Genomic DNA, 25,741 nt, shown 5'->3' with positions numbered 1-25,741 from the left:
GCGCCCGCGGCGCCCTCCGCGTCTTGAGAGCGTTTACATATGTGTGCGTGTATTTTTGTGTGTATGTGTGTGTGTGGTTGGTTACGGGGGTCCGCTGCCCCGTTGGGGCGGGCGGCAGAGGGTGTTCTGAGGGTGGGTGTCAGGGTGAGCTGCAGGGGGGATCCGCGGGCGCTCGGTGTGTGGGGGTCGCTTTTGTCCCCCGCCGGCTCGCGGGCATCGGTCGCCGCTCGCCTTTTGGGGCGTCGCGGTGACAAAGGGAAGGGAGACAATGGGGGGAATGAGGGGTGTGTGCCTAATGTGTGTCCCCGCGCCCCGATCGCTGAGGGGGAAGGGGGTGTCTATTGTCCCTCAGCGAGGGGCGACGCCCTACCCGCGGCGGCAGCGGCGGCGCCCCCTCCCCTCCCCGCCATTGTTAGTGGGGAAGGGGCGGTGTCCGGGCGGCCGCGCCACGACGCCATGGAGCTGGGGGGGACCCTCTTCGAGCCCCTTGTGCCCGTGTCGTCCCCACCTCACCCCCCTCCGTCCCTTTCGCCCCTGAGGGGGCTGAGGCGGGAAGGGGGGAGCAACGGGGGGGGGGCGGCCCCGCACCTGAGGCGGGGGGCGGCAGGTGCCCGGATGTTGCCGTTGGCCCCGCCCCCCCTCCCTCGAGCCCCCTCGCGCGGGCGCGCGCGCGCGCTCTCCCCGGCCGTTTGAATTCGGAGCGGCCGGGCGCGAGGGGGCGGGGCCGGGGCGGGGCCTCCGCCGCCGCCTCGGCGCTGATTGGCCGGCGGCGCTTGGTGGGCGGGGCCGCGCTGGGCGCGGGGGGGGGTGTGCGCGGTCCCAGCGCCGCCCGTTCGCTGCCCCGTCCCCCGCGTCTTCATCGCTTAAAACCCCCCGAAAAAAACCCTATTCTAACGGTTTTTATACCCTTTACTGGCAATTTTTATGACGCCGCCGTTTTGACGAGGTGTGTCCCCCCCCCCGGGCGCTGCGTGTGCGCCCTCGCTCCCTTGCACGTCTTGACTTCGGCTGCGCAATTAAAATAGAATTTTAAATGAGGTTTGATTGCGCACATTTCAGATCCTTCGGGAGCAGCGGGAATTCTGCCGGTGCTGTCCTGTTGTGCGCCATGTTTTAATTGAGATGGCTCTACCTGTGTGTGATAGCAGTGAAATATCCATAGCACTCAGTAAAACTGAGTCTTTGTTTGAGCATCTTAATTAGGGTGGAGTAAAGCAGAGATTGAAGATGCTCGAATAACACCCATAATGCAGAACCTCTCCACTGTTCCTAGCAATGTTCATCAGCCTCATCCCCACAGACTGCCTGGAATCACTGACTGCAGTAACCTACCTGACTGCCTTTTGTTCAGCAGGTCTTATTATGCCTAGCAATTTTTATTAGAAGGAATATAATCCGTGTGCTTGCTGTGCTTGCTGTTCAAAGGCACATCTCTTTGTTATCTAGGAATCCAACTGACTGACCTTCTCCCAGGGTTGGCTTCTGGAATCTTATTTTCTTGGTCATGGCTACTTCTGGTATGTAGTATTGTGTACTAAATGCTCTTGTCTTTTTATTTTTAATTTTTATTTTTTTGCTTCTTAATTTCCTCAGAAATCGCTTAAAAATCTAATCTAGTAAAATAAACTGTTCCCTCGCCGTGCTTTTCTCGTGTCTCTGGGCTGCTTGGGTGAAGCTGCTGAAACTGGGTGGTTGTGAAAACACCCCAAAAAGCCTCCTCAGATGAGAGTGTCAGCAGATGGGCTCCAGCTCCCTGCAGCCATCTGCTCCCTCGGCAGAACTGACTCTCATCAAGGCATCTTGGGGATCCAAACGGGTGCAGCTGACACTGTGCAGGGCTGATGTGCCTCTTGGAGGGTTTGGAAACACAACCCTGCTTCTAGATTTCCTTGAAAACTCCCTTTTCTTCTTGGCTCTATCAGGTTTCAGGCAGACACCTGGAAACTTGTCCTTAGACCTGTCGTTGGAGAAATGATGATTTTTAATTTGAAGCACCAGCAATTTATTTTTTTCCACAATTCTGGCTATTAAAGGCTAAAACAAAATGTCAGGTGTTTGGGTGATGTTGTATCAAGAGGGAATTGCAAAGAAAATTGCTGTATTTTTGAGCGCTCTTGCTGTGCTTAAGACAAAACTGTTGTCTCGGATGCCTTCTCTTCTAGTGAGCTTTGTGGCAGGGAATGTTTGAAGGCTTTTAAGCCAGTTAGTGGCTTAAAAATGCTCTTATTTTGGTTTTTTCCCCACGTTCCTAGACATCCAAGTGAAGGAGCTGGAGAAGCGAGCCTCTGGGCAGGCCTTTGAGCTGATTCTCAGTCCCCGCTCGAAAGAAGCCGTTCCAGAATTCCCTCTTTCTCCCCCAAAGAAGAAGGATGTGTCACTGGAGGAGATTCAAAAGAAGTTGGAAGCAGCAGAAGAGAGACGTAAGGTAAATCTGGGGCAGCCCAAGTGAGCTCTGCTCAACCAGCCAGTGCAAGTTATGCAGGTTTTTTTTGGTTTTTAATGGTTTGGGAGAAGTGATCAGCGGTTTGTGTTACGATAAATGGAATATTAACTGAGCTTTGTTGGAATCCCTGGGGCTCTTATGAACCTTTCTCATGGTGTGGAAAGCCATGGCTTTATTTCCAAAGTGATTTTTGAGCTGTCACTTGAATTAAAACAGGGGGAAAACATTTAGTTGAGAGGGGCAGCTATTTCAGGAAGAAGCTGCTTTTCTTGTCTTTTGGCACCAGAACAGATTAATTTTCCCTTAGAAAATGTAGTGGTGAATCTGTAATGAGCAGTTTGTTAATGCAGTGTCTGACTGATGAAAGATCTGGCTGTTGGTGTAGCCTGGAGCCCTTGATGGTGCCGAGGCTTTGACTGAAGTGAGCCTGACCTAAATCTCAGTGATTCACCGTTCTGTGAAGGGAGAATCTTCAAGGAAAGTTCCATCAGTGTTAACATTAAACAAACAAACAAAAAAAAATCCATGTTCTCTTTCCAGAAAAATCCCATTTAACAATGGTGACAGAAACTGAACCTCCCAGGTAGCTTGTGATGGTGAAGTACAGGTTCTGTGGAAGGGGGGGGGAGCACTGGGAGCTCTGTCCTGCAGCACCAAGCTGCTGTTCTGCAGTAAAAAAAGGTAGAAAACGTGTTCTCTGAGGAGCTGGGGGCAACTGTGGTTGGTTCCTGAATGCCTGCACCCTCTGCTTTGCCAGTCTCATGAAGCAGAAGTGTTGAAGCAGCTGGCGGAGAAGCGGGAGCACGAGAAGGAGGTGCTGCAGAAAGCCATCGAGGAGAACAACAACTTCAGCAAAATGGCAGAGGAGAAGCTGACCCACAAAATGGAAGCCAACAAAGAGAACCGTGAGGCACAAATGGCTGCCAAGCTGGAGCGCTTGCGGGAGAAGGTGGGTGTGGGGTCCCCGGGGCCCCTTGGAAGAGGGAGTTATCCGTGCTCCCTGCTTGGAAAACTGGCTGAAAACCCCAAATGAACGGCCACGTGAAGGGGGTGCTGCAAATAGATGGGTGTCCTTGGGAGTGCTGTGACCTTCAGAGGTTCTTAAACCTGCAAAAGGTTTTGCAGAAACGCAGCTCTTTTGGGGGCAGAGGGGACGGGATGGCAGGAGTGAGTTAGGGCAGTGTTTTGCTTTCTCCTTTAAAGCTCCACCCCGTACCCCCTCGGTGACCCACGTCAGGGTTCCTGCTGTGAGCTGGGGAGGTGGGAAGCCCTGTGCCTTTCCCAGTGCCTTTCCCAGGATCTGTACCTTCCCCGGGATCTAACTGCTCCCTGCTGCTGTCTTTCAGGACAAGCACGTCGAAGAGGTTCGAAAGAACAAAGAAGGCAAAGACCCCGGTGAGGCCGAAACTGACTGATTTCATTCTGGAAACTTACTCTCCCCCTCCTCTAAATATCCAAAGACTGTACTGGCCAGTGGTTTTATCTTTGGTTTTTGGTTCGGTTATATATATATTTTTTTTTTTAAGTTTCTAGAAACTGATGTAGAACTGTAAAATTAGATCCAAACTGTACACTTGCTTTGGGGGCTAGAGGGGAGAAACTTCCATGTGTCACTTTTCTAAAAGTGTTGTCTTTCCAGTGTAGCTTTTCTTCTTGTTGCATCCTTTTCTACGCCAGTGCTCTCGCTCCTGGGTTGATGGCGAGTACTGTATCAGCTCTGTAAGACCTCTGTGAAAGGAATCTGTAGTAACTGTTCCATGCTGAATATCTGTTACACTTCAAAAAAAAAAAAATCTGACTCTGTCCCAGTCAGTCTGCTAAAATACTGCTGTAACTGAGTGACTCAATAAAGCTGCACAGTGCTGTTATCCCGAGAATTATTTCCTAAGGGACAAAAACCGGCCGAGGGCTGCGGTGGGAATCCTCACCCCGGTGGGAAGGTCTGGAGCAGCACATTTCCTTGCTCCCCAGAGCACAGCATTGTCTTAGCTGGACAATCAGAGCTTTGTTTTGACACCTCAGCAGTTGTCAGCTGTCGGGTGTTTTTGTTCAGAGGGTTCAGAGCCACCTCCTCGGGGCTCTGACACCCCAACAAACGGCCCTTGTTACCACATGACTGGTGTGAGCCTGGTTTTGGGAAGGGTTTCTGGGAGAGGGCTTGTGCTGCTGAATGGTGACTGTGTGCTGCATCCTGCAGCGTCAGAGGGGGAGAGTCAGGAACCTGTGTTGGTGCTGGGATAAGTCAGCTGGACCTCTTCCAAAATGCTGTTTGTGGATAAGAATTGTTTTTGTTTCGGTGTCACACATCTGTGTCGGGACAGAACACCAAGGTTAACTCCTGCCCACAGCCAGAGCGGTGTTTGTTCTCCTCCTGGGGTGTGAGGAATGGATGGGGCTGTGCTTGTGCTCTGAGGAAAGATGTTCGTTTTTTTGGAGGGTTTTTTTTTTAGGTGGATTGGGTACAAAATTGCTGTATTGTACCCCAAATCCTCCCCCTAAGAACATCCACAGGTGCTCGTGCTGCCCTCGGCAGAGCCAAGGCTGCAGCTGGGGGGTGAGCAGGCACCCAACTTCCTCAGCACCAATGCCCTGTTCCAGAACTCTTGGCTTAGTGGGAGCCAGGGATTTCACAGCCTCAGCATGACACTCACAGCTCTGGCTTTGTCTGTATCCCTGATCCTGAGCCTTTTGCTTCCCAGGTTTGCTTTCAGGTTTAACTCCACACCTGGAGCATCTGGTGCAGCCCAGCTGACACGTAATTCCGAGGATGGAAAAGCTGGTGGGGAACTGGTTTTCTAAGGGGCTAAAGGAGTCCTGGTCACTTGATTAAGAAGAAGCCCTCAGTTTAGGGAGCTTTCCTGTGTCCCGCCGGGCACTTGGATTGCACCTGAGCTGTGCTTAACCCATCGAGGAGCACTGAGGTACAGCCCAGCTCCATGTGCTTGGAAGGCTGGAGCTGGTGCTCTCCCCGAAGGAATTCCAGAAGCCGTTTTTGAAGCTCCACAGTCGGAGGTGAGTCTGTGCTGCTCCCTGGTGGGGAGCGACTGCCCGGCCGCGGGGTGGGGGCACGGGGCAGGTTTGGAGCTTTTAGTGGCTCATGGACACTGGGTAAGCTGAGGGCACAGGGATGGGGTCAGGATTCGTCCAGGGGAATGAGGGCACAGGGATGGGGTCAAGGATGAGGGCAGGAAAATACAGAGCTGAACTTTGAGATGAGGCTTGATAAGTGAATCCCTGGTACTGTGTAATGGAGGCTGGAGGGATCCCTGGATCAGAGCCCGTGCACAAGATGAGGCACAACCAACAATCAACCCCCCCCCCCAGGTCTTCATTTTAATGTATTTATTTACCTGCTGAGAACACACCAAGTGTCCCCAAATACCGTGTGGGGGTTTATCTCCTGTCTCTCTCCTGCAGTGGGGGAGGAGGATGGTGGAGCTGCCAAACTCCAAATGGCGTTAGAGCCCAAAAAGACGATAAACGCGGGTTTCTGGCTTGTCAGGGCTGTCAGATCTCGGCGCGGGGCCTTCTGTTCCCTCCTCTTCCTTCTGCTTTGCGTGTCTGCCGTTGTTTGTGCTTAACTGGGGCCGGTTCCCCCGAGTGCTGCTGGGGGGGGGGATTTTGGGGGGTGGGAGTGGTGAGAGGACAGAAGTGATGTGAGAGCGGGGTAAGGGAGGGGAACTATCCGGGTGATGGTCGGGCAGGAAAACGGGAATCAGTGCGAGATGGAAACAGGTTCTTTCAAAATAAAGGACAAAAAGGCTCCGCAGCTTCTTTCCACCCTGCGGAGGGAGGGGCGATGGGGAGGGAGAAGGGCACGGGGGGGGAGCAGGTTCGCAGCAGCTCGTAGGGGCTGTGGGGGTGACAGGACCCCCGGTTCACAGACCCCCTTTATCCCCTTCGATCCGGGCGGGAGGAGCCGCGGGCACCGGGGACAAGGAGGGGAAGGAAGCGGCGGGGCCGGAGCGGGGCGGGCCCGGGGGAGGGAGGCGGAGGCGGCGGAGGCTGAGCCCGGCCCGGAGGGGTCCGTTCTACAGGTGCCTGGGCGGGGATGGGGGTCCCGGGGGAGGATTGGGAGGGGAAAGGTCCCAGAGCGCTGCCAATCCTCGTGTCCAACTGCACCCGTGCCCTGGAGCATCCCCCGCTCCGGGGAGGGGGGAATCCCAGGGGAGGCAGAACCATCCCTTGGCTCCCAGGTTTTGGCAGCTGCTCTGCGGAGGGACGGCGGCTGGAAAGGGGAGGGGGGCTCCGGTGTATCAAGGGCTCGGGGAGCCGAGGTAGAAAAAACCCATCCCAGCTTAAAAAAAAAGCAAGATATCTGTGCCTTAGGAGGGTGGATCCCGCTGTGTGGCGGGAGCAAACAGGGATGTAAACAGCCGGGGGCCGAGGCTCTATCATCACAAAAAAATTCGGCGGGATGGGTGGATGCTGCCGGAGAAAGGAAATGCTTCGGAGGAAGCAGCAGGCGTTTGAGGCAGCGCTATTGACAGCTCGTGGGGATGTGGAGGCTGTTATTTGGAGTACCAGGCAGGTGAATGATTTCCAAGATGTGCTCCGTTCCTAACGGAGCGTTGCTCAAGGGTTGATAGCTGGGAAGAGCTTGGCAAATGAAGCCCTGCTCCGACAAGTTTTGGAGGAGCTGGGGTGAACACCACTCCCTTTCCTGCCTCGTGCTTGGCTGCTCTCCACTGCTTTTGCCACAGCATCTCCCTGAGCAAACCAGGGGTGCCTTTCCCACAGGAATTTCTCTCCTGGAAGCCGAAACGGGGTCGGACGTGATCTGGAGCTGAGCCCCTTCCCCTCTACCTGAATATCCCTGTGAGCAGCAGCAGCCCTGGCACAGAGGCAAGTTCTCTGGGCAGTGTTTTCTTCCAAACTGCCCATCGTATTTTGGTTGAAACAGCTTAATTTGGGAAGTTCTGCTTTTGCCCTCATCTCTGTGGTGGTGGGACCCGAGGCTGTTTCAGTTCAGCGCAGGAGCTGCGAGTCCAGAAGAAGTTTGTGAAGTTAATTTTTCACTGGCAGCCAGAGCGTGTTGCAGCATTGCAGGAGGGTTTAGGAGGCCAAGCAGGGGTCAGGACTGCCCTCTGTGAGCTGCTGCCCCAGCCAGGGGGGCTGTTTGGGATGTGGGGCCTCTTTAACCAGGCAAAGTGGGAAAAGAGCACTCAGGAGGGAAGCTGAGCAGCAAACAGCCTGGTTTTGTCTGCATCTGTGCCCCTTGGATTCAGGCAGGCATGGGTTACAGACCCATTCTGATGAAGAAATTACGGGTATTTTTAAAACAAACAGTGTCATCTCGACCTCCTCCTGTTTCCAAACTTTGAAAAGCTTTTCCTGTCTGAGCTGTCCCTGAAACAAGGGCACTTGCCAGGGGTTGAGGCATAAATCAGCACAGGAGCTGGATGGGATCTGGGCTGTTTTCTTCAGGACTTGTCTGAGCACGAGCAGGTAAAACTGGGGGGAGAATCTCCTTTTGGGCACATTCTGTTCAATAAGCTTTTATGAAAGGGCTGCTTTTATCCGGGTGAGGGCAGCAGCTTCCAAAATGTAAATATGGAAACGTTTGCTCGCAAAGATTGTGCTGCTGGACCTCAGTGATGCAACAGGATGAACTCACTCGAGCCGCGTTGTTTTTGTGGAAAGCTGCTTGGAAAATCGGGAGCTCAAAAAAAGGAGGTGAAACTCCAAATGCAGGAGTTTCACCCTCTGTTAGTGGCGTTGGTTATTTCTGTTCTCAGGTGCCCCCCCTTGGGAGGCAGAGCAGGTCACCTTGATGCTCGTGGGAAGGTGGCTTGTGTCATTTGTAAGGACAGGGACTGTAAACAGTTTATGAGGGGGAAAATCTGGAGTGGGAGGTTTGTTTGGGATGCTTGGTTTGTTTAGCACTTCCCAAACTGCGGGGAAGGGGTGAGCCAGGAACTGATGCATCAATTAACCCCATACTTGTGTCCTCTGTGCTCCTCCAGGCAGTCTGTTACCTGTGCAGCAGGGGCACATCAGGGCTCCCTTCAGCCTCCTTCCTTCCTAACCCTGTTGGTGATTCTTATTTTCAGGCTGTTCTCCGGCCACACCTATCGTTGGAAAAACCACACAAAGCAAACAAACAAACAAAAAAAATCTGGCAAAGCATTTGAGCTGCCCCCGCTCACTGACTTTGTGTCGAAGCCACTTTTAAACCCCACAGCAAAGCTTTCCTTCCACCCCAAAGGTTATTTTGCACAGCAGGGACCAGGAGTGGGGCCACACCATGGCAACGTTTGTCAGCGAGAAGCTCAGCCGGCTCTTCATTAATGTGAGGCAGGTCCCTCAGCTGCTGGGGCCCCTCTCTCCCTCCACCGTCAGCAGCTCCGAGGTGCCCAAGGTCTTCTGGAAGCCCTACATCCACACCGGCTACCGGCCCGTCCAGCAGACCTGGCGCTACTACTTCTCCACCCTCTTCCAGCAGCACAACGAGGCCATCAACGTCTGGACCCACCTGGTGGCAGCGCTGATCCTGCTGCTGCGCTTCCAGCAGCTCTCGCGGCGGGTGGACTTCGGGCAGGACCTGCACGCCCAGCCCCTCCTCATCATCATCGCGGCCTCCATCACCTACCTGACGTTCAGCAGCCTCGCCCACCTCCTGCAGGCCAAATCCGAGTTCTGGCACTACAGCTTCTTCTTCATGGACTACGTGGGGGTTGCTGTTTACCAGTATGGCAGCGCCCTGGGGCACTATTACTACGCCATCGAGCCGAGCTGGCACGAGAGGGTCCGGGGGTTTTACATGCCGGCGGCCGTGCTCCTGGCCTGGCTGTCCTGTGCTGGCTCCTGCTATGCCAAGTACCGGTACCACCAGTCCGCCCGGCTCCTGGGCCGGCTGTGCCAGGAGCTGCCCTCAGGCCTGGCCTACCTGCTGGACATCAGCCCCGTGGTCCATCGCATCTGCACCGCGCCGCCCTCGGCGCGCCCGGACCCGGCTCTGCTCTACCACAAGTGCCAGGTGCTGTTTTTCCTCATCGGTGCCTTTTTCTTCTCGCAGCCTTACCCCGAGAAGTGGTTCCCTGGCAAGTGTCACTTCTTCGGGCAGAGCCATCAGATCTTCCACGTGTTCCTGGTGCTCTGCACGCTGGCACAGATCGAGGCCGTGGTGCTGGACTACGAGTCCAGGCGGCACATTTATTCTGCTCTCCAGGGGGACCTGGCACACAACTTCTCTGCCCTTTGCCTCTTCACAGTGACCTGCGCTGTCCTCACAGCCGCCTACATGGCCCGGAAGGTGAAGAACAAGCTGGGCTTCAAGGAAGAGTAAAAGCCCTGAAGGAGAAGCAGGTGAGCTCAACCTGTGCTGGATGAATCCCGCCCCAAACCTTGAGAAGAGGAATGAGATGCTTCATGAACTGTTACTCAGCAAGTGCTTTCTGTAGGAAGGGAAAGTAAAGGCTGCTTTTTTATGCTTTTTTTTTTTTTTTAAATTCAGAAGTAGTTCCAGCTTGCTCTTAAGAATGGTACATAGGTTTGATTCACCTCTGAATAAAGAGTTGGAACAAAGTGTTTTGGTCCCTGTGCCCCGGCAGTGGTGGGCTGGGGAAGGCTCCTGGAAGCTGCCAGGTCTCACAGCACCAGGTAAGGATTAGAATCCAACCCATGGAAACAGACCAAGGTGAGGCTGTTTAAACCACAAACAAGAGTGGCAAACTTAACTCAGTATCATTTCAGGCCCCTCATATATGGCCCGGGGACTCGTTCAGAGCTGTTCGTGCAGTGGCAGGGCCCCGTCCCTCAGTGATGGGAGCGAGACGGGCACGGCCTGTCCCGGGAAGTGCAGTGGGAGGAGAGGGTTGATGTGATGGGGCTGAGCCTCAGGGCCGGGTTCCAACACGGGGAACCTCAGCGCTGGATCAGGCGCCGGGAACAGGGGAACACCCCTGAACAGCACACGGGGGGCAAACGCAGGGGGGGTAGAAGACACGGTGTGAGGGGCTGGGGCAGGAGGGGCAGCGGGGCCCCACGGATCGACCCCGGTCCCGGGTCCAGCCCGTGAGGGACCCACCCGCCCCGCCCCCGCTCCGCTGCTCTGAGGGGCCATCGCGGTGCCGCCGCCTTATATAGGGCACGGCCCGGGTGGGCGGGGCCAGTTGCAATCGGGGCCCCGCCCCTCCGCTCCCATTGGTCCGTCAGCTGCCGGCGGCGCGCGGGGCCGGTTGGGCGGGAACCGGGAACGGGAAACGAGCGGGAACAGCCCGGAATTGGGAACCGCCGGGAATTGGGAACCGCCGGGAATTGGGAACCGCCGGGAACTGGGAACCAGCGGGGACGGTGCCGGGATGAGGCGCCGGCGCGGAGGCCCCGCCGCCCCGGCGGAGTCGTGCGGCGTGTGGCTGGACACGGCCGAGCTGAAGCGCAGACCGGCGCCGGTAAGACCTGGGGGGGCACTGGGGGTGTCTCGGGAGCTGTGAGGGGTCGGGTGAGCCCGGAGAGTTGAAAAGTTGAAGTGTTTCACTTCGTTTAATAGTGGTACTACATCATCTGAGATTCGCTTGGGGGTCTGGGGCATTTCTGTGATGAGGCTGCGGGAGCTGGGCCTGGTCGGTCTGGAGAAGGGAAGGCTGGGAGGGGATCCATCAGTCCGTGCAAATATCTCATCAATCCATACAAATATCTCATCAATCCATACAAATACCCATTAATCCATGCAAATATCTCCAAGAGGGTGTCAGAGGATGATGCCAGACTCTTCTCCATGTACCCAGCGACAGGACAAGGAGCAACGACCATAAACTAAAACACAACAAGTTCCACCTCAACATGAGGAAGCACATTTTTCCATGGAGCTGGCAGAGCCTGGAACAGCTGCCCAGGGAGGGTGTGGAGTCTCCCTCTCTGCAGACATTCCAGACCCACCTGGTTCCTGTGTCACCTGCTCCAGGTGACCCTGCCTTGGGCTGGATGTCTCCAGAGGTCCCTTCCAACCCCAACAATTCTGTGATTTCCAACCCAAATGATTCTGTGTTGCTGTTTAGCGGAGGTGGGAGCTCCGGAAGAAGGAGGAATTGTTTTTATATACATTCATATATTCACTCTCCCTTGTTTCTTCCCCCCCCAGCCTCGCACAGCCAAGCTAAAAGCACCCACCCGAATTCTGGAGAGGAATCCCACCTTGATGATGTTCACACAGAGCAGAGCCCCCCAAACTCGCACCAAGCAAACCACCATCCCCACCTTCTTCAGCTCCCACACAGGTAAGGAGGGGAAGCAGTTCCAGGTGTTACAGCAAACCCATCTCACTGTATCTCTTGGCAGCTTTGCTGGGCAGGAAACTGCATTTTCTAGTGCAGAGAGCAAAGGTTTGAACTCCCAGAAAGGCTTTTATTGTGAGGGTTAATCCAAATGCAGGTGCAGCTGTTAATAGCTGTTAATGAAGGGCTGGACAAAGCCTTTCCTAAGGAATGCTGTGATTAATCCTAATGGAGCCAATTCCCCCATCACAGGGGAACTGGAATATTTAAGCTAATTAAGCCAGCTCACAAACTCTGTGCTTTTGAGGCTGGATTTTTTTTGCACTCTGAAAAAACTGGGATTTTCCAGGGGTCTCAAGTTAACAGGTATGGAGAGAAATGAAACAGATGCAGAAAGCAGCAGAGCAGGGCTCTGGAGCTGCTTGTGTGTTGTGAGTTATGTAAGAGTTGGTTCATCAGCATTAAACTGGTTTAGAAATAAGCAGATGAGAGGAGGTATTTACAGAAATTGCACAGGTTGACAGAATTTCTGTGCTGTGACAGGGGTATTGATGGTTTTTGCTTTGGAGTCATCATTCCTACTCCTTCTGAACATGGTTTGTGCTTTCCTCTTTCTTCCCATTTGATTCCCCCCATTGATTGCATTCACTTACTCCCTGGGGGTGTCTGAATGTTCATCCAGAGTTCTGGAGGATTTAGGGTGCTGGAGGGTTTTATTCTTTTAGCTCATCCTGAACTGAGGGGGAGCTGGTTTATACTGAGAACTTGTACTGGGTTTTATGTTCAATGGTTTCAGAAGCAAATGTGGGCCTCGATGCCTCCATGGGACCACACAGGCACAGGCACAGTTTCATTGGGCAGTTTTGTGTTTGTTTTTTTTTTTTTTAAGTGACTCTTGAGCTGCTGCTTTTAAAGGGAATGTTAGAGGTGACCTGCCTGGAAAGCTGAGGGAGGAAGGTGGAGGAGCCAAGGGCTGGAGCAGCTGAAGATGCAGCTCTTGACCTCACTCGAGGGACTCTGACTGATGTGAACCACCCCAGAGCTTTGGGTGCTGTTCCAGCTCAGCCTCTGCAGCACAAATAGATTGTTGTGAGGTGGTGGCAGCACTGGGACAATCCTTAGGGATACACAAAGGAGAGCAAAGCCACAGGAGAGAGTGGCAGGTCTGAGTCGAGGAATGTGGGTAGTGACTAATCCTGAGAAATGTGTTTGCCAGCTCTGGCTTTAACCGATTTTGTGTTGCTTTCAGAAGACAAAGAAAACTCCAGGCCATCTCCTTTCACCCCAAATAAGGACAGTAAAGACACAGGTGTCCCTCTGGCTGCCTGCCCTGTGAAGATCTTGGCCTTGCCACGGATGGAGGCAGCCCGGGATCAACCCTTTGGATCCGAGGAGGGGCTGCAGGTCACATCCCAGGGCCGGGCAGGGAAAGCACCTTTGCCAGACTCCTTGGAGCTACAAGTGGAGTCACAGAGCCAGGGCAAAGCCTCCTGTGGGGCAGGAGGGGACTCCTGGTGCTGCAGCTTCACCCAGGACTCGGAGGGCCCCCGGGTCATCACTCACAGGAACAAATCCCGGTTATTTGCTGGAGAAACGGCTTCAGGAAGCAGCAGTGTCACATCAGACTGGGGGGTAACCAAACAGGAGGGCCAGGAGGTGAAGGCTGGACTCGATTTCCAACCAGGGCTTAGTGCAAAGCAGAATAAGAAACCACAGCAGTGGAGTGGTGTTAATTCTTTAACTGATTTTGCTGAGACTGAGAATATAAATCCCGTGCCGGGAGCCAGGCCCTGGGCTCCTGGGGGGGTTTGTTCATCTCCACAGAGCCCAGCGAGAGCTCAGCCCCTGAGAGAGCGTGGCCAGAACACAACAGGGGCTGGGGTGGGCTGGGACAGCCCCTGCAGGGAGCTCTTCTGCCAGGACTCGGAGGGGAACAGGGTCATTGCTCACGGCTGCAGGGACGGGGGCATTTCCCACAGGGACAGTTCCAGCTGTGCTGCCTCGAGCCAGCCCCGGGGGCAGCAGCTGGAGCTGTGCCCTGAGTCACTGTTCACACAGGATTCTGAAGGGAACAGGGTGATCAAACACTGGTGAGTGACCTCAGTGTCCTGTGTGGCCTCTTGTGCAGCAGGAAAGTGGGAGGGGGGAGTTGTAAGAAAGTTGTCAGAATTTGGGAAGTGAACCTGCTGTGTCTGTGTGCAGGGTATAACCAGCAGCCACAGGCAGCACCTCTGTTTTTTATTTTGTTTTAGTACAAATAAAATGTTGAAGGAGTTTATTTATAAGGGGTTTGACTGCTTTGCTCAGAATTAGAGCCCATAGTACTGCCCTGTGTTCCTGCCCAGCCTGCACATGGAGCACATTCCCAGGAACTGGGACTCCTGGTGACAGCTCCACCTTCTCCACAGGCAGGTGTATCCCCACCAAATCCTTGGGCAGAGGAGCCTTATGGGGACAGGGAGAAGGATCCCAGTGTTCAGGGGCTCTCGGGGTGCATCCAGGAGGGGAGGAGCTGTATCAACTCCCTATAAAACTGATTAAGCCTTCAATGCTCTTTCTGTTCTCTGCCATAAAAGCCTCCTCTCATTTTTTAAGGTGGGGGATGATGATTTAGTTTTTTAAGGGCCAAGGGCCCTCAGTTAAGAAAATTAAGGTGGATTAAGAAAAAAACCTTGCCACCTGTGAGCGTGTTCAGCTGCAGCAGCCGAAATTCCACCCCCCAAACACGAGCGCATTAAAATCATCTCAAGGACAACCATGGTCTTATTAAGGCTCCATTTTATATAAAGGAAAAAAATCATACTTTAAATACAGCCATGAGGAACATTGCAGCGAAGGTGGAGCTGAAGGAAAAACTCTTCAGTGGGTGAGAGCTGCAGCCACAGCCAAGGCCAAACTCCTCCCCTGCTCTCGGGGGGTGCCCGGCCCTCTGCATTGGTGCATCAATAAATAGACCTTTTGAACGCTAAATAAAAATACAGGTTTGGAGTACAAGGACTAGTAATGAAACATTAAATTACTGGCAAGAAATTAAGGCCATTCTGTCATGCAACTGTGGGCTAATCAGTGAGTTAAATACCCAGGGCACACTAAATCCACTCACGCCCCACGGAGGGGTTGGTTCCGTCCTGTCACTGGGAAAACGTCTTTTACCACTCTGATCCAACAGCCTGAAGACCTGGAAGCATTAATGAGCTTATTCTCAGTAGCTCTGTACCACACTCAGAACAAAGAACTGGAGGCTTTGTCCTGTTTGTGCTGGAAATGGAAACTGGTTCTATCGTAACGAGGCCGTTGGAGGTTAATGCTTAATTGGAACCTAAGGAAAAGTGTAGGTAAGAAAGAACATCATCCAGCAGCACTCCAGAAGATCCTTATCAATCATCAACATCAAAACACAGGTGGAAAAAGAATTTCCATCTTCTTAAAAAGATTTTTTTGTTTGTTTGTTTTCTTAAATATAACAATACATGGAAAACACATCAAATCCGTAGGGTCTTTCCTAAGTGTCCCGTGCAGAAACCAGGTCTAATTAATAAAAGAGGCAAAAGGTTCAATCCTTAGGAAGGCAGCTACTGTGGAGAAAATTTTGGGAGCGTAACACTTTTGCTTACAGAGTTGAAGGACAGCAACATCATTTCTCCTTCAGGGCCAGATCTTCATCCTTCAGGGCAAATTTCCTTCTCAGAACTTCTGCAATAAGAACAGCCGGGTCTTCCTCCTTCATGGAAGGTCGGTTTCTACATGGGAGACAAAAAATCACCGTGCATTAGCACAGGCAAGTGCCAAAATTAATGATTAACAGCTCTGGGTAGAGCCTTCCAAGTGTTTTTTCCTGCAGCCTTTACCATCAGCTGTTGTCACAAGGGGAGGAGGTGCAAGAACAACACCACAGAGCAACAAAAAGCAGCTGAAATTCAGCCCTTTCGTGTCGGCTTAGAAAACCTGGGGCCCGTGCTGTGGTTCAAGGGGGATCCTGAAAAATCTCACAATCAAAGCTCTGGATGATTTTTATTCAATTGTGCCAATAACAAGTAAGTAACCCAAAACTTGATCAATTATTTACAGCCTACATCCCCTCAACACAAATCAGCAAGCAGTGAGGTGTCTGAGGTGAACTCCTGGGACTATATATATATTTTTTCATTAATTCTGCCACACAACAGGTATATTATTTCCCATTTAAACATGGGTGATTACAGACATTTTAAAGCAGGGCTGGTACACATTTCCTTCCACTACATGAGTTTTTCTGCAGCATTCTAAGAGCAGTTTTCCTCCTTCAACAAGTTCACACAAGCAGCTCCTTTCAGAAGCAGATTATTTTTACAGGAAGCCAAACCCCAGCTCTTTTCCTTCAGGTGTCATGAATTGCTCACTGCAGTTTTGTTCACAACCTGTAATGATAATTTCAGAGCTTTTATTTTTTTCATAGCTGAAGCCCTCCCTTGCTCAGAAAACATTATGGGTGTTTTAAACATTCCTAAAAGAAAAAAAATAAAATAAAAATCCCCCTGGAGCATTTCCACCACAGACACTAGAACAGGCTGTAATTCAGATTTGCTGAAACAGGCACATTTCTGCAAGTTTCTCCCTTATTCCTGAAGCTTCCAAGGCTGTGTTTGAACACCAAGGCTGAGTTTAAGCCCAAAGTCCTACACAGGAGCAGCAGAGAGGCATCAGTGTAATTATCTCTTTAAGCATCTTCTGGTACTTTCATCCACTTAAAGAGCTCCTGACCCTGCTCAGGGTTCCCAGAGCTGCCCAGCAGAGCTGGGGGAGCTGCTCCACAACTGCACTGAGGGGTGTGTGAGGAATTAAATCTCATCAAGTCATGAACACCAGTGATTAACTGAATTTTTCCAACTCCCTGCCACTCTTCAGACAGCTTTAATTAAGCCGTAATAACCCCAAAATGTCACTGCTGGATTCAGGAGAGTCAGAGGCTGAGACAAAGAAAGGGATGAGGGGAAAACAGTTCAAGTCCAGCAGGAAGCAGCCTTTCTGCCACAGCATTCCCTGGATAATCAGTCAAGGATCAAGGGAAAAGGGTGACCCTGTCCTTCTGCCCACTTTGTCGAGGAGGGATCTGGCAGCTCTCCCCTCCTCTCAGCACCAAATCTTTGCCCTCATCCCATCTCCTGTGACTTTAAACAGAATTAAAGCCTTTCCTTGAGCACAAACCATCCTGTCCTCCCCCAGGGAACAGCAGGATCAAACACCTTCATCCCTCAGGACTTCTCTCACACATTCCACCGAGGAAATTCAAATTGTGGCCTGTTGTGTCGCAGCATTCCCTGTCACCCACACACTGTTTGTCACATCCTCCTCCCCAACCCCTCGTGACTCGGCCAGTGCTGGAATCTTGGACTCTGCAGGAGCCTTGTTGGCACATCCAGGCATGGATGAGAAATGCCTCAGATCTTCCTGCCATAATCTGGATTTGTACCAGTTTGTTTTTCCCCCTGAATAATGCACATTTCCCTCAATTCCCCTGGCACAGACAGCAGCAGTTTCCCTGCCCTGAGAGCCTGAGGCTGACACAGCAGCCTGCACTGATTAGAAGAGTGATAATTGCACTGTTACAGGTGAGTGTGCAGGTTTTGGTTCAGGTAAAACACTCCATGGCACAGCATGAAGTACCTGCAACACCAGAGGGACCATGAGAATGGGGCAGTTACAGTGCCCAAAAGCCAAACCCAAATCCCTGTTGAGTCAATGTAGCTGAGCCTCACAAACCCCAGGATTTTTTCCCTCCATTTGCCTAAAAATTCAATAATTCTGCTGTGCAACAGACTGAGACACACAAAATACAAGATTTCTCTTAATCCTCTCTCCATTTGCCTCATAAATCAATAATTGTGCAACAGACAGGAAGAAAGAAGAGGAGCAGCTCACCTGTGGTCCACGAATCCTCACCCCCAAGACACATGACAGGCATTTATATAAATCAATCAAGTGTTTAAGCTTTGAGTCATATTTAACACTCAGGAAAACAAGAGGAAAGGGGTGAGTGATGGAGGTGTAACCCCCCCAGGATGCTCTGGGTGGAAGCTGAACATGTTCCTCTCATGTGACTACACAATTTTCTCAGTGCTGAGGATTTAATTTCTTTTAAGCCGAACCAGGCACAGAAATAGTGAAGAGCCATCACACAGCAGGTGTTATTTTTGGCCAGGAATCTCACACAACGTGATGGTTGGGCTGAAAAATGTGGAGACTGAACTTCATCACTGCGATTTCAGCCAACACTGAAGAAGGAACTTGCTCAGCTGGGCAGAATCCTGTCCCAGCCATGGAGCAGCTTCAGGAGTTCTCATGATCAATGTGTCAACTCATCATGAGACAAGTGCAAACTCACTGTGCCCACGCTCAGGACTGGGCCAGATGCACAGTCAGAGAAGCTGAGAAGCTCCACGTGTTAATTCCTGTCTGTGCCACGCTGGAAAGGCTGCTGAGCTTCCCAACTGCCTGGGAATGTGAGGTGGGCTGACACCAGCACCTGGAACATTGGTGGTGTGACTCTTCCTCACTCTGAAAGCTGCCAACACACACAGTCCTGGTTGGCATCTGGGCAAACACAGCTTTTTGCCAGGTGAAAAAGCTGGAACAGCCAAACATTGGGCTAACCAGTTTAAATCCCCCTCCACTGTTTCCCCTCTGGGTGGGTAAGCCAGGGTTAAAACAAAAAACCAGGAATGTGTTATCAAGTTCTGCTCTAAACAGGTATTTTCCCTGTGAATCATGAATAAAGAAGCAGCACCAGCAGCAAGTGTCCAGAAAACAATGATTTAACACCAAAACCAAAGAGAGAGAAAATCAAAGGGAGATCAGGAAGCACTTACAAGTCTTTGCTCTGCTTCATCCTGTGAATGTCTTTAAGAATTCCCATCATGTCTGCAAAACTGCTGGCCTTGGAAAGGGACACGGAGTCTTCCTCATCAGGATCCTTTGGGTCTGGCTTGCAGCTCTCAGAGGCTGCAGAGCAGAGCAGGGAGACCGACGGGAGCTCGGGGCTTTCCAGCTCTGCCTCCTCCTCCGTGATATCGCTAATGACAAAGGAAGTGGTGGATTGGAAAGAGGGTCCAAAACAATGTAAAGGAGAAGATGCATTTGAACTCCCTGGAGATAATAAATCTGGTGTTAACTGAGCAGAAGCTGGAAAAGAAAACAACAGAGGTGGATAAACAAACTCACAGCAAACCACGTGGGACAGTTTTCCCCCCAAATATAAATCAAGAGGCACCGTCGGCCTCTGCAAGAAAACAAACCCCTCAGAGTTCTCTGCTACCCTCCATGTCCACTCTGCTTCCTTCTCCAGCACCTTTTATCCCACCAAGCCCCTGATGTATCTCTGTTCCTGCCGTGCCCATCACCCCTCCAGTCTGAACCCAGCACAAGCCAGGTGATGTTTGCTTTTCCTGGTTTTTTTTTTACAAGTGTAAAAAGGAGGATCAGAGATTTTAGCTGCTGCTCAGGGTCACCCCGGGAGCTTGTGTCAGGAGTCAGGTCTTAATTGTCAATTTTTTTTCTCTTTTCCTCCACTGCCTTGAGAACTCCTGGCCTTTCTTTTCCTGCCAGGCTTCTTCCCCACATCCACGATGCCTGGTGGGAATGCAGAGCCTGCTCAGGAGCCCCAGGATTTCACACAAGGTGGTCACAACCATTCACCCTGTGCCTGCAGCTGTTCTGACCTGCTCTGCTTCCCATCAGCACAGTGCACAGCACCCCCCTATTCCCACGGGGAGGATGGGATTTATTTGGGAAGACAGGATTTATGTAAAACACAGTGAGGACAACAACAGCTACAGGAGTTCAGTGAAAATGGATTTGGCATTTCCCATGTAAAACACGAAGGGAAACCAATCCAAACCCAGGAACATGCCAAGGGCACATATCCTTGGAAGAACCTTCAGGCACTGGAAACAAACTGTAACTCCAAGCACTGATGCCCTTGGCCTCGAGATAGTCATCAGTTCCCAATTAAGGGATGTCTCTAACAGTAGGTAATAAAGCAGAGTGCACAGTATTTCTTTTTTTGACATCAATCTTTCCAAAATAAGCCTCCTAAGTGCTTATCTCCTGCATCAGATGAGGAGCTGCAGCAAAGGCTCTAAATCACTGCTCCTGCTATTGACTGAGAGTCGATCCGAGCTGTTCTCACATGCCAGCACTGGGCAGGGGGAAGACAAAGGTATTAAATGATTAAATCGTTTTTCTCCCATCTGCATCTCTAATTTTCCCTCGTTATTACTCTCCTTGAATTTAAACAGACTTTTCCAACCAACTGTAGAGCTGAGACAACACTGAGAAGGAAAAAAAATCCCAGACTTTCTTTTTTTTCTATTTCAATTTCTCTGATCTTGCACAAAGAAGGATGAGGGCACACTCAGCCTCTCTGGAGGGGACATCTGTGCTGCCTCATTTTATGCTCGTTCCCTGCATGGTTGAGGTTATTGTGTTTAAAATGTGCCACAATTTTTAAAGTAATGGGAAGAATTATAGGTCCTTCTTTTCCCCTGGAAAACAGCCCTAACACAGCTGTCACCTGGCAAAATGTTCTGCATAAAAGAAATGCAGCTTTTAAGAAAAACTGTCTTCAGAAAGGACTAAATTCCTTTAGTCTGCAAAACTTCCCATATTTTTTGAGTTGGGAGATAAACTCTGCCTTTTGAATTCTCCACTCACAGACACCAAGGTATTTCTTTACTAATCACACACTCTGAAGCAGCCACTGCTGCAGCAAGACTTGTAGAACCACTTGGATTTGGATCCTACCAAACAGTGTCACATTTTTAGGGCTGACTACATGGGAAAAGCCACAAAAAGAAGAGAAGTATAAAGCCTTTCCTCACAGTTCAGCTTTGAGGCTAAATCATGGCTTTTAACTGCATAAAATTTTACTAAAAAAAAAAGGAAAGAAATCACTGCAGACAAGATTTTCCCCCAGTACCTTTTTTTTTTGTTTTGCTACAGAAATGGCAAACAATTCTGTTATTTCAACAGAAACAAACACCAATACCTCCCTCCTACCCAAATCAAGGCAGAACCCTTGGGCTGATGGCCACCTTGGAGCAGGAATGGCAAGAACACACCAACGTTCTCATGGAACAAGGTGCCTCCAGATGCAGCCAAGAAGCAGGAATTGGGATTTCTTAAAAACGAGCTGGAATTCCTCCAACGAAAGGCACAAACCTCTAAACACAGACACAGCCCTGAGCTGCCCCCAGAGCAGACATCCCACCATGGTTTGGCTGGGGTGAGTCCAGAGTGCACAGAGGAAATAACACAGCTCAGCAACTCAGCCTTCAACAGGAACAAAGCTCATTAAGGCCCTACCTGACTCTGCAGCGACTATTTTGGCGATCTGGCTCCGGAGGTGACTCAGCTCATCCTGGAGCTCCGTGGTTCGGCTCAGGGCTGGCAAACCAGGCTTCTTCAGGGCCAGCAGCTTCTCCTCCTGCTTCCTCAGGTTGGGCACGGAGGCGTTCCGCTGGATCACGGTGAAGGGACTCGGCTTCCACTTGTGCTTCAGCGGGCGAGTGTCGCTCCTGGGGGACAAAAACCTGCTGGGCATTCACAGGGTCCCAACCCCTCTGTGACAACAATGCTGGGCTTCCACTGAGGGCAGCAGGAGCTTTTAACACAGTGAATTAACAAGGAACAGAAGAAGCTGCGGCTGTCCCACCCCTGAAAGTGTTCAAGGCCAGCTTGGACAGGCCTTGGAGCAAACCTGGTCTAGAGGAAGGTGTCCCTGCCCCTGGAGGGTGGAGTGAGAGGGGCTTTAAGGTGCCTTCCAACCCAAACCAGTCTGGGATTCTGTGAAAGTCTGTCACAGAAATCACAACCTGGTGGCACAAGATGTGGTGAGAGGACTCAGGGATGAAGGTCTGTGTGTGCTCACACGGTTTGAAGTCACCTTTCTTCTGGTGACTGTGTCCCCACGCTGGGGGCACATGGGAAATGTCACTCACCAGTGAACGTTTGCCTCTGACTCCAAAGCCCATTTTCTCTTTCACAAGACACCTGTCAGCACTGCCCTGCTTGAGGACAGAAGTTCCACTGGCCAGAAACAAACTCCCAAGGGCAGAAAATTTCAGTCCTGTGAGAACTCAACTCTCCAACTTCCTAACCAGAAACCACCCCGGATCAGGGGGTTACTCTGGACAGATCAGCCAGTGAGTAAAACATGGCACGGCACAGACTCGTGGCACTTCCTACAGGAATTCTTCATGGGCTCCTTTGTAATTTTTTTTTACCTCCTTCTCTTGGGAAAAATGTCTTTCAACAGGCACCACATCAGAGCCTGTGAGGACTGGAAGTTGTGACCATTTGATCAATGCCCGGCCTGAGCTGCACAAAACAAACCAGGGGATAAAAACAGGGACCTGCAGACAGGGAGAGGAACCAACCTGACTCTGGCATACGTTTCCTCATCGTCTGCTGCGATCCACACAATGTCAGCCAAGGTGGGGACTGGGGGCACATCATTTAAATAGAGATCTGAAACACTTGGTAGAACCTAAAACGAAGAAAATACTGTTAAGGAGAGGGTGTTTCTGTCTCCTGAAGCCACCCAAAATGTGCTGCACTGGCTGGCAGAGCCCATCCCCTCAGCAGCAGAGCAGCAGCTGCCTCTGTCAGATGGACAACAGCAACACCATCGGGTTTGGGAACTGCTGTGCTCCCCTGGCTTGGCTCCTGCATGTGTTCCTGGTGTGCTGGTGTGTGTCTGAGGCAGGAAGGGACACCTGATCCAGCCCAGACACTGCCAAGGCCACGTGCAACACTTTGCCACTACAAGTCCCAGCACTATCCTTGAGCTCCAGCAGTGACGTCAGTGCCTCCAAAACCCCGTCTGACTGTTTAGGAAACAGGCCCAGAGGGCACGAGGCCTGTTGGAGGTGGAACAGCAAAGCACTGAGTCAGCAACTCCACAGCTTCCATCCCCTCCAGCTGGTTAAACCCGCTCCTCAGGCACTGTCTGAGGAGGTATTTCCTCAGGTTGCCAAGGATCGCTTTCCAAGAACAGAATTAAGGATAAAAAGAAATTAAAAAAAAAAATCTTAAAATTAACTGTACTGCAACAAGTTTTGTGGCTACAACCCTGTGGACGTGGGGTGACAAACAGCATCTCGAGGCACTGCCTTGTCCTGCCCCAGAACAGCAGCTCCCCCAGCCACCCCCAAACCCCACGAGCCACTCACCTCGAAGGTGGCTCTGGGACAGGGTTTCAGAGGGAGGTTTGACCCGATCATCCTGACCACGCTGCGTGCTGAGCCATGGGGCTTGTTCTGCCAGATGGGGATTGTCTGCAAGACAATCACATGACAGAATTAGGATCTCAGGTCTGCTGCCCTTCTTGAAATTTATTAAATTGGAAATTCTCCTAAACTATCAAGAGTCTGATCTCTGACTTTATTTGTTCAGTGATACTTTTAATTGGGAACCTGCTGATAAATAAGGGCCCCACTCCATAAAGCTGTGTTTCAGCTTCACATACATGAACTCATATGATACAGGAGCATTTTGAATATTCCTGTAGCACTTTCAAACTAAAACCACTCAGTAACAGGCACTGAGCGACAAATGAAAACTTGGCAAAAGGAGGAAAACAGTGGCACATCACGGGCTCAGAAGGAAAATAAGATCAAATAAAGACTTATTTAAAGGGACACTCTTGCCTTCACATAATCTACGAGCAGCACTGGTAAGTTGCTCAGAGCGGTTGTGGAGTCTCCTTCCCTGAAGAGATTCACCTGGACATGATCCTGAGGAACTTGCCCTAGGAGACCCTGCCTGAGCAGGAAGGGTTGGACCAGGTGACCTCCAGTGGTCTCTTCCAACCCGACACCTTCTGGGACTCTGGGATAAGACTGAACATTTCTTCAGTGACAGCAAAGTGACAAATCTATTCCATACCTATCCCAACCAAGGGCCATGGAGAACAGCCTTGGTGGGTGTTCTCAGACACAGCAAATGTTTCAGTGATCTCTGGACACTGAACTGGACCCAAAACGTGAGTTTCTCTTCCCCTGTGCCCATTTTACGCTGTCACAGGCTCCTGTGCCAGGAGACAGCACAAGGCTCTGGACAGCAAATACCACCAGGACAAACGGGAATCCAAACAGGTTTTATTGCTCGGGCCACAACACACCCATTAAATCACTGATTGCCAGAGCTGGTTCCGCACACCGAGCAGTCACTGTGCAGCCAGTGACACTGCACCCAGCTCTGTGCAGCCAGATCTCAAACTCCCAATGTGTGTTTTTAAACTGCATCTCTGAGCTGGGGGTGCAGTGAGTGCCGTGACTGATCTCTGGCAGGGGGCTGGGGAGGGTGTTGGGGCAGTTGCTGGGGGCTGGTGCCAGGGCAGCTGCCAGGGGCAGTTGCTGGAGGCAAGTGCTGGGGCAGCTGCCAGGGTGAATGCCAGGGCTGGTGGCCCGAGCTGGTGCCGGGGGCAGTTACCAGGGCAGTTGTTGGGGCCGGTGCCAGGCGCTGTTGCCAGGGGCTGGGGGAAGGTGCCGGGGCAGGCACTGGGGCAGTTGTCGGGGCAGTGGCCAGGAGCAGCTGCCGGGGGCTGGTGCCTGGGAAAGGCGCCAGTGGCAGATGCCGGCGGTGGTTGCCGAGGGCAGGTGCCGGGGGGCAGTTCCCGGGGCTAATTCCCGGTGTCCCGGCCCCGTTTCACTTACGGCCTCCGCGTCCATGTCCGCGGCCGGGGCGGGCTCAGCGCTGGCTCCTGCGGCTGCCGGGGCTCATCGTCCCCCGCTCCCCCCGCCGCGTCTCACTGCAACACACACACCGAGGGGCTGCGGGAGCGCCGGGGCGGCCCCAGCCCGGTTCCCCCCCCGCTTCCCCCCGGTCCCCCCCGCCGCCCGGCCCCGCTCCCGGCCGTACCTGGGGGTGGGCGCGGCGCAGCCCCGCTCCCAGCGCCGCTCCCGGGCCCTGCACCGCCATCGCCCGGAACCAGAACCCGCCCCTCGCCCTTCCGGGGCCGCAGCGCAGGCGCCGGGATCGGGGGGCGGCCGGGACCGGGGGGTCCCGGTGCGGGGCGACAGCGCGGGGACACCCCCGGTGCGGGCTCAGCCCGACCCCCTCCCCACTCCCCCCCGAGGGAGGGACGGACGGACGGACGGAAGGAAGGACGGACTGCAGGAGGCCGAGGCTGGTGGGATGGATGGTTTTACCGGTGCAGCTACAGCCGGGCCCGAGGGCCCCCCCGCGCCCACCGGCACCGCCCCTCGCAGGGGCTGCTCCCCCCCCGAGCCCTCCCCGGCCGACATCGGCCCTGGCCCGCCGTGGGTTTCAGGCCAGGGCGTCACAAGGCGCAGGGAAGGAAGGGGGGGAAACAGCACCGGCTACCCACCCCCATCACCCCCGAGGTATCGCTGACCCTGCGGAGAATTTACAGAGTAAATGGGCGGTTTACAAAGAGGAGACAAAGGCTTGGCACGAATTAGTAAAGCCTCGCGCGGCAGCTGCTCGTCCGCAGCCCACCCACGGCAGCGGGTGGGCAGCGACCGAGCAGTTTGGCAGGTTAGCAGGATCCAGGACCCCCTGGATCCCCAGGCTGGGGGTGGCTGTCTGGGCTCCCTCTGCCGCTGCTCAGACCGACCCCCTTCTCCTGAGCTCTCCCGGGAGCGCTCAGAGGTGGCTGCAGGAGCCCAGGGGTTCACGAGAATAAAAAACAAGGTACTTTGTAGGATCCCAGAGGCTTCCTCGAAGCCCTGAAGGGATCGAAGTCCCCCGAAGGGATGAGACTGTCGGTGTGGCAGGAGCTCGCTGTCCCAACGCTGCACTGCCAGGTGCCAGCCTGTCCCACTGCAGCCCCTCGGAGTGTGAGGAAAGTGCAGAGCTAATGCATAGTTATAAAGCCAATACTGAGAAACTTCCCGGGGTAATTAATCTCACTAGAGCAATTAGTGAAGTGGCACTGGTTCAGCCCAGAGGTCCAGCTAAGCTCAGTCTCCAGGCTCGGATACAGACAGGAGGGCTGGGGCAGGGTGGGGTCAGGATATCACCACTCCCGGGCTATTCCCTGGACCTGGAGCCCAGGAATGAAAATACCTCTTTTGATTTGGTC

At 52.6% G+C, this 25,741-nt stretch overlaps 4 protein-coding genes across 11 annotated transcripts in view; 3 read left to right on the top strand and 1 right to left on the bottom strand.

Annotated features, from left to right (window-relative positions):
• Positions 1–4,311, top strand: part of STMN1 (stathmin 1) — a 5,860-nt gene extending 1,549 nt beyond the window's left edge. Inside the window, exons 1-5 of one of the 2 annotated variants that reach the window (XM_027705956.1) lie at positions 821–946; positions 1,447–1,517; positions 2,253–2,425; positions 3,201–3,392; positions 3,790–4,311. In XM_027705956.1, coding sequence (XP_027561757.1) covers positions 1,505–1,517; positions 2,253–2,425; positions 3,201–3,392; positions 3,790–3,858 — 447 coding nt within the window. In that variant the 5' untranslated portion in view covers positions 821–946; positions 1,447–1,504 and the 3' untranslated portion in view covers positions 3,859–4,311. Of the gene's footprint in view, positions 1–820; positions 947–1,446; positions 1,518–2,252; positions 2,426–3,200; positions 3,393–3,789 lie in introns of those variants that run through there. The other variant, XM_027705957.1, reaches the window with a different exon arrangement.
• Positions 4,312–4,418: 107 nt separating this feature from the next.
• Positions 4,419–11,659, top strand: PAQR7 (progestin and adipoQ receptor family member 7). Of its 6 annotated transcripts, XR_003537642.1 has the most exons (4): positions 7,468–7,891; positions 8,497–9,751; positions 9,900–10,045; positions 11,526–11,659. XR_003537642.1 is itself a non-coding variant. In XM_027705950.1 (3 exons), exon 3 carries the CDS (start codon positions 8,691–8,693, stop codon positions 9,729–9,731), a length of 1,041 nt encoding a protein of 346 aa, XP_027561751.1. In that variant the 5' UTR covers positions 4,419–5,455; positions 7,184–7,440; positions 8,497–8,690; the 3' UTR covers positions 9,732–9,892. The 6 variants fall into 6 exon arrangements, 5 of the variants coding, with proteins under 5 accessions (XP_027561751.1, XP_027561752.1, XP_027561748.1 ...); XM_027705950.1 differs by lacking the exons at positions 7,468–7,891; positions 9,900–10,045; positions 11,526–11,659 and adding exons at positions 4,419–5,455; positions 7,184–7,440 and having other exon boundaries at positions 8,497–9,892; XM_027705951.1 differs by lacking the exons at positions 7,468–7,891; positions 9,900–10,045; positions 11,526–11,659 and adding exons at positions 5,510–5,551; positions 7,184–7,440 and having other exon boundaries at positions 8,497–9,892.
• Positions 11,660–12,502: 843 nt separating this feature from the next.
• Positions 12,503–13,936, top strand: LOC113978747 (aurora kinase A and ninein-interacting protein-like). The gene has a single exon (XM_027705953.1). It carries the CDS (start codon positions 12,862–12,864, stop codon positions 13,750–13,752), a length of 891 nt encoding a protein of 296 aa, XP_027561754.1. The 5' UTR covers positions 12,503–12,861; the 3' UTR covers positions 13,753–13,936.
• Positions 13,937–14,419: 483 nt separating this feature from the next.
• On the bottom strand, positions 14,420–24,635 carry MTFR1L (mitochondrial fission regulator 1 like). Of its 2 annotated transcripts, XM_027705955.1 has the most exons (8): positions 24,556–24,635; positions 24,351–24,445; positions 22,866–22,970; positions 22,071–22,180; positions 20,998–21,209; positions 18,504–18,816; positions 15,273–15,398; positions 14,420–14,977 (listed from the first exon to the last, which is right to left on the bottom strand). In XM_027705955.1, the coding sequence occupies exons 2-7, from the start codon at positions 24,363–24,365 to the stop codon at positions 15,293–15,295; spliced, it is 861 nt and encodes a 286-aa protein (XP_027561756.1). In that variant the 5' UTR covers positions 24,366–24,445; positions 24,556–24,635; the 3' UTR covers positions 14,420–14,977; positions 15,273–15,292. The 2 variants fall into 2 exon arrangements, with proteins under 2 accessions (XP_027561756.1, XP_027561755.1); XM_027705954.1 differs by having other exon boundaries at positions 14,420–15,398; positions 24,556–24,632.
• Positions 24,636–25,741: the final 1,106 nt, after the last annotated feature.

This window comes from Neopelma chrysocephalum, unplaced genomic scaffold, assembly GCF_003984885.1.
Source record: "Neopelma chrysocephalum unplaced genomic scaffold, ASM398488v2 Primary Assembly neopelma1_361, whole genome shotgun sequence".
NCBI lineage: Eukaryota > Metazoa > Chordata > Aves > Passeriformes > Pipridae > Neopelma > Neopelma chrysocephalum.
Note: the sequence above shows the minus strand (reverse complement) of the source record. Positions and strands in the feature narration are given on the sequence as shown.

Excerpts from the sequence above, each read along its gene's own strand:
- PAQR7 (XM_027705950.1), top strand. The coding sequence starts at position 8,691 with ATGGCAACGTTTGTCAGCGAGAAGCTCAGCCGGCTCTTCATTAATGTG.
- LOC113978747 (XM_027705953.1), top strand. The coding sequence starts at position 12,862 with ATGTGTTTGCCAGCTCTGGCTTTAACCGATTTTGTGTTGCTTTCAGAA.
- MTFR1L (XM_027705955.1), bottom strand. Across the intron at positions 21,210-22,070 it reads GAAACGTATGCCAGAGTCAG|GAGCGACACTCGCCCGCTGA; the intron begins GTTGGTTCCTCT and ends TTTGTCCCCCAG. Across the intron at positions 15,399-18,503 it reads ATGAAGCAGAGCAAAGACTT|AAACCGACCTTCCATGAAGG; the intron begins GTAAGTGCTTCC and ends TCTCCCATGTAG.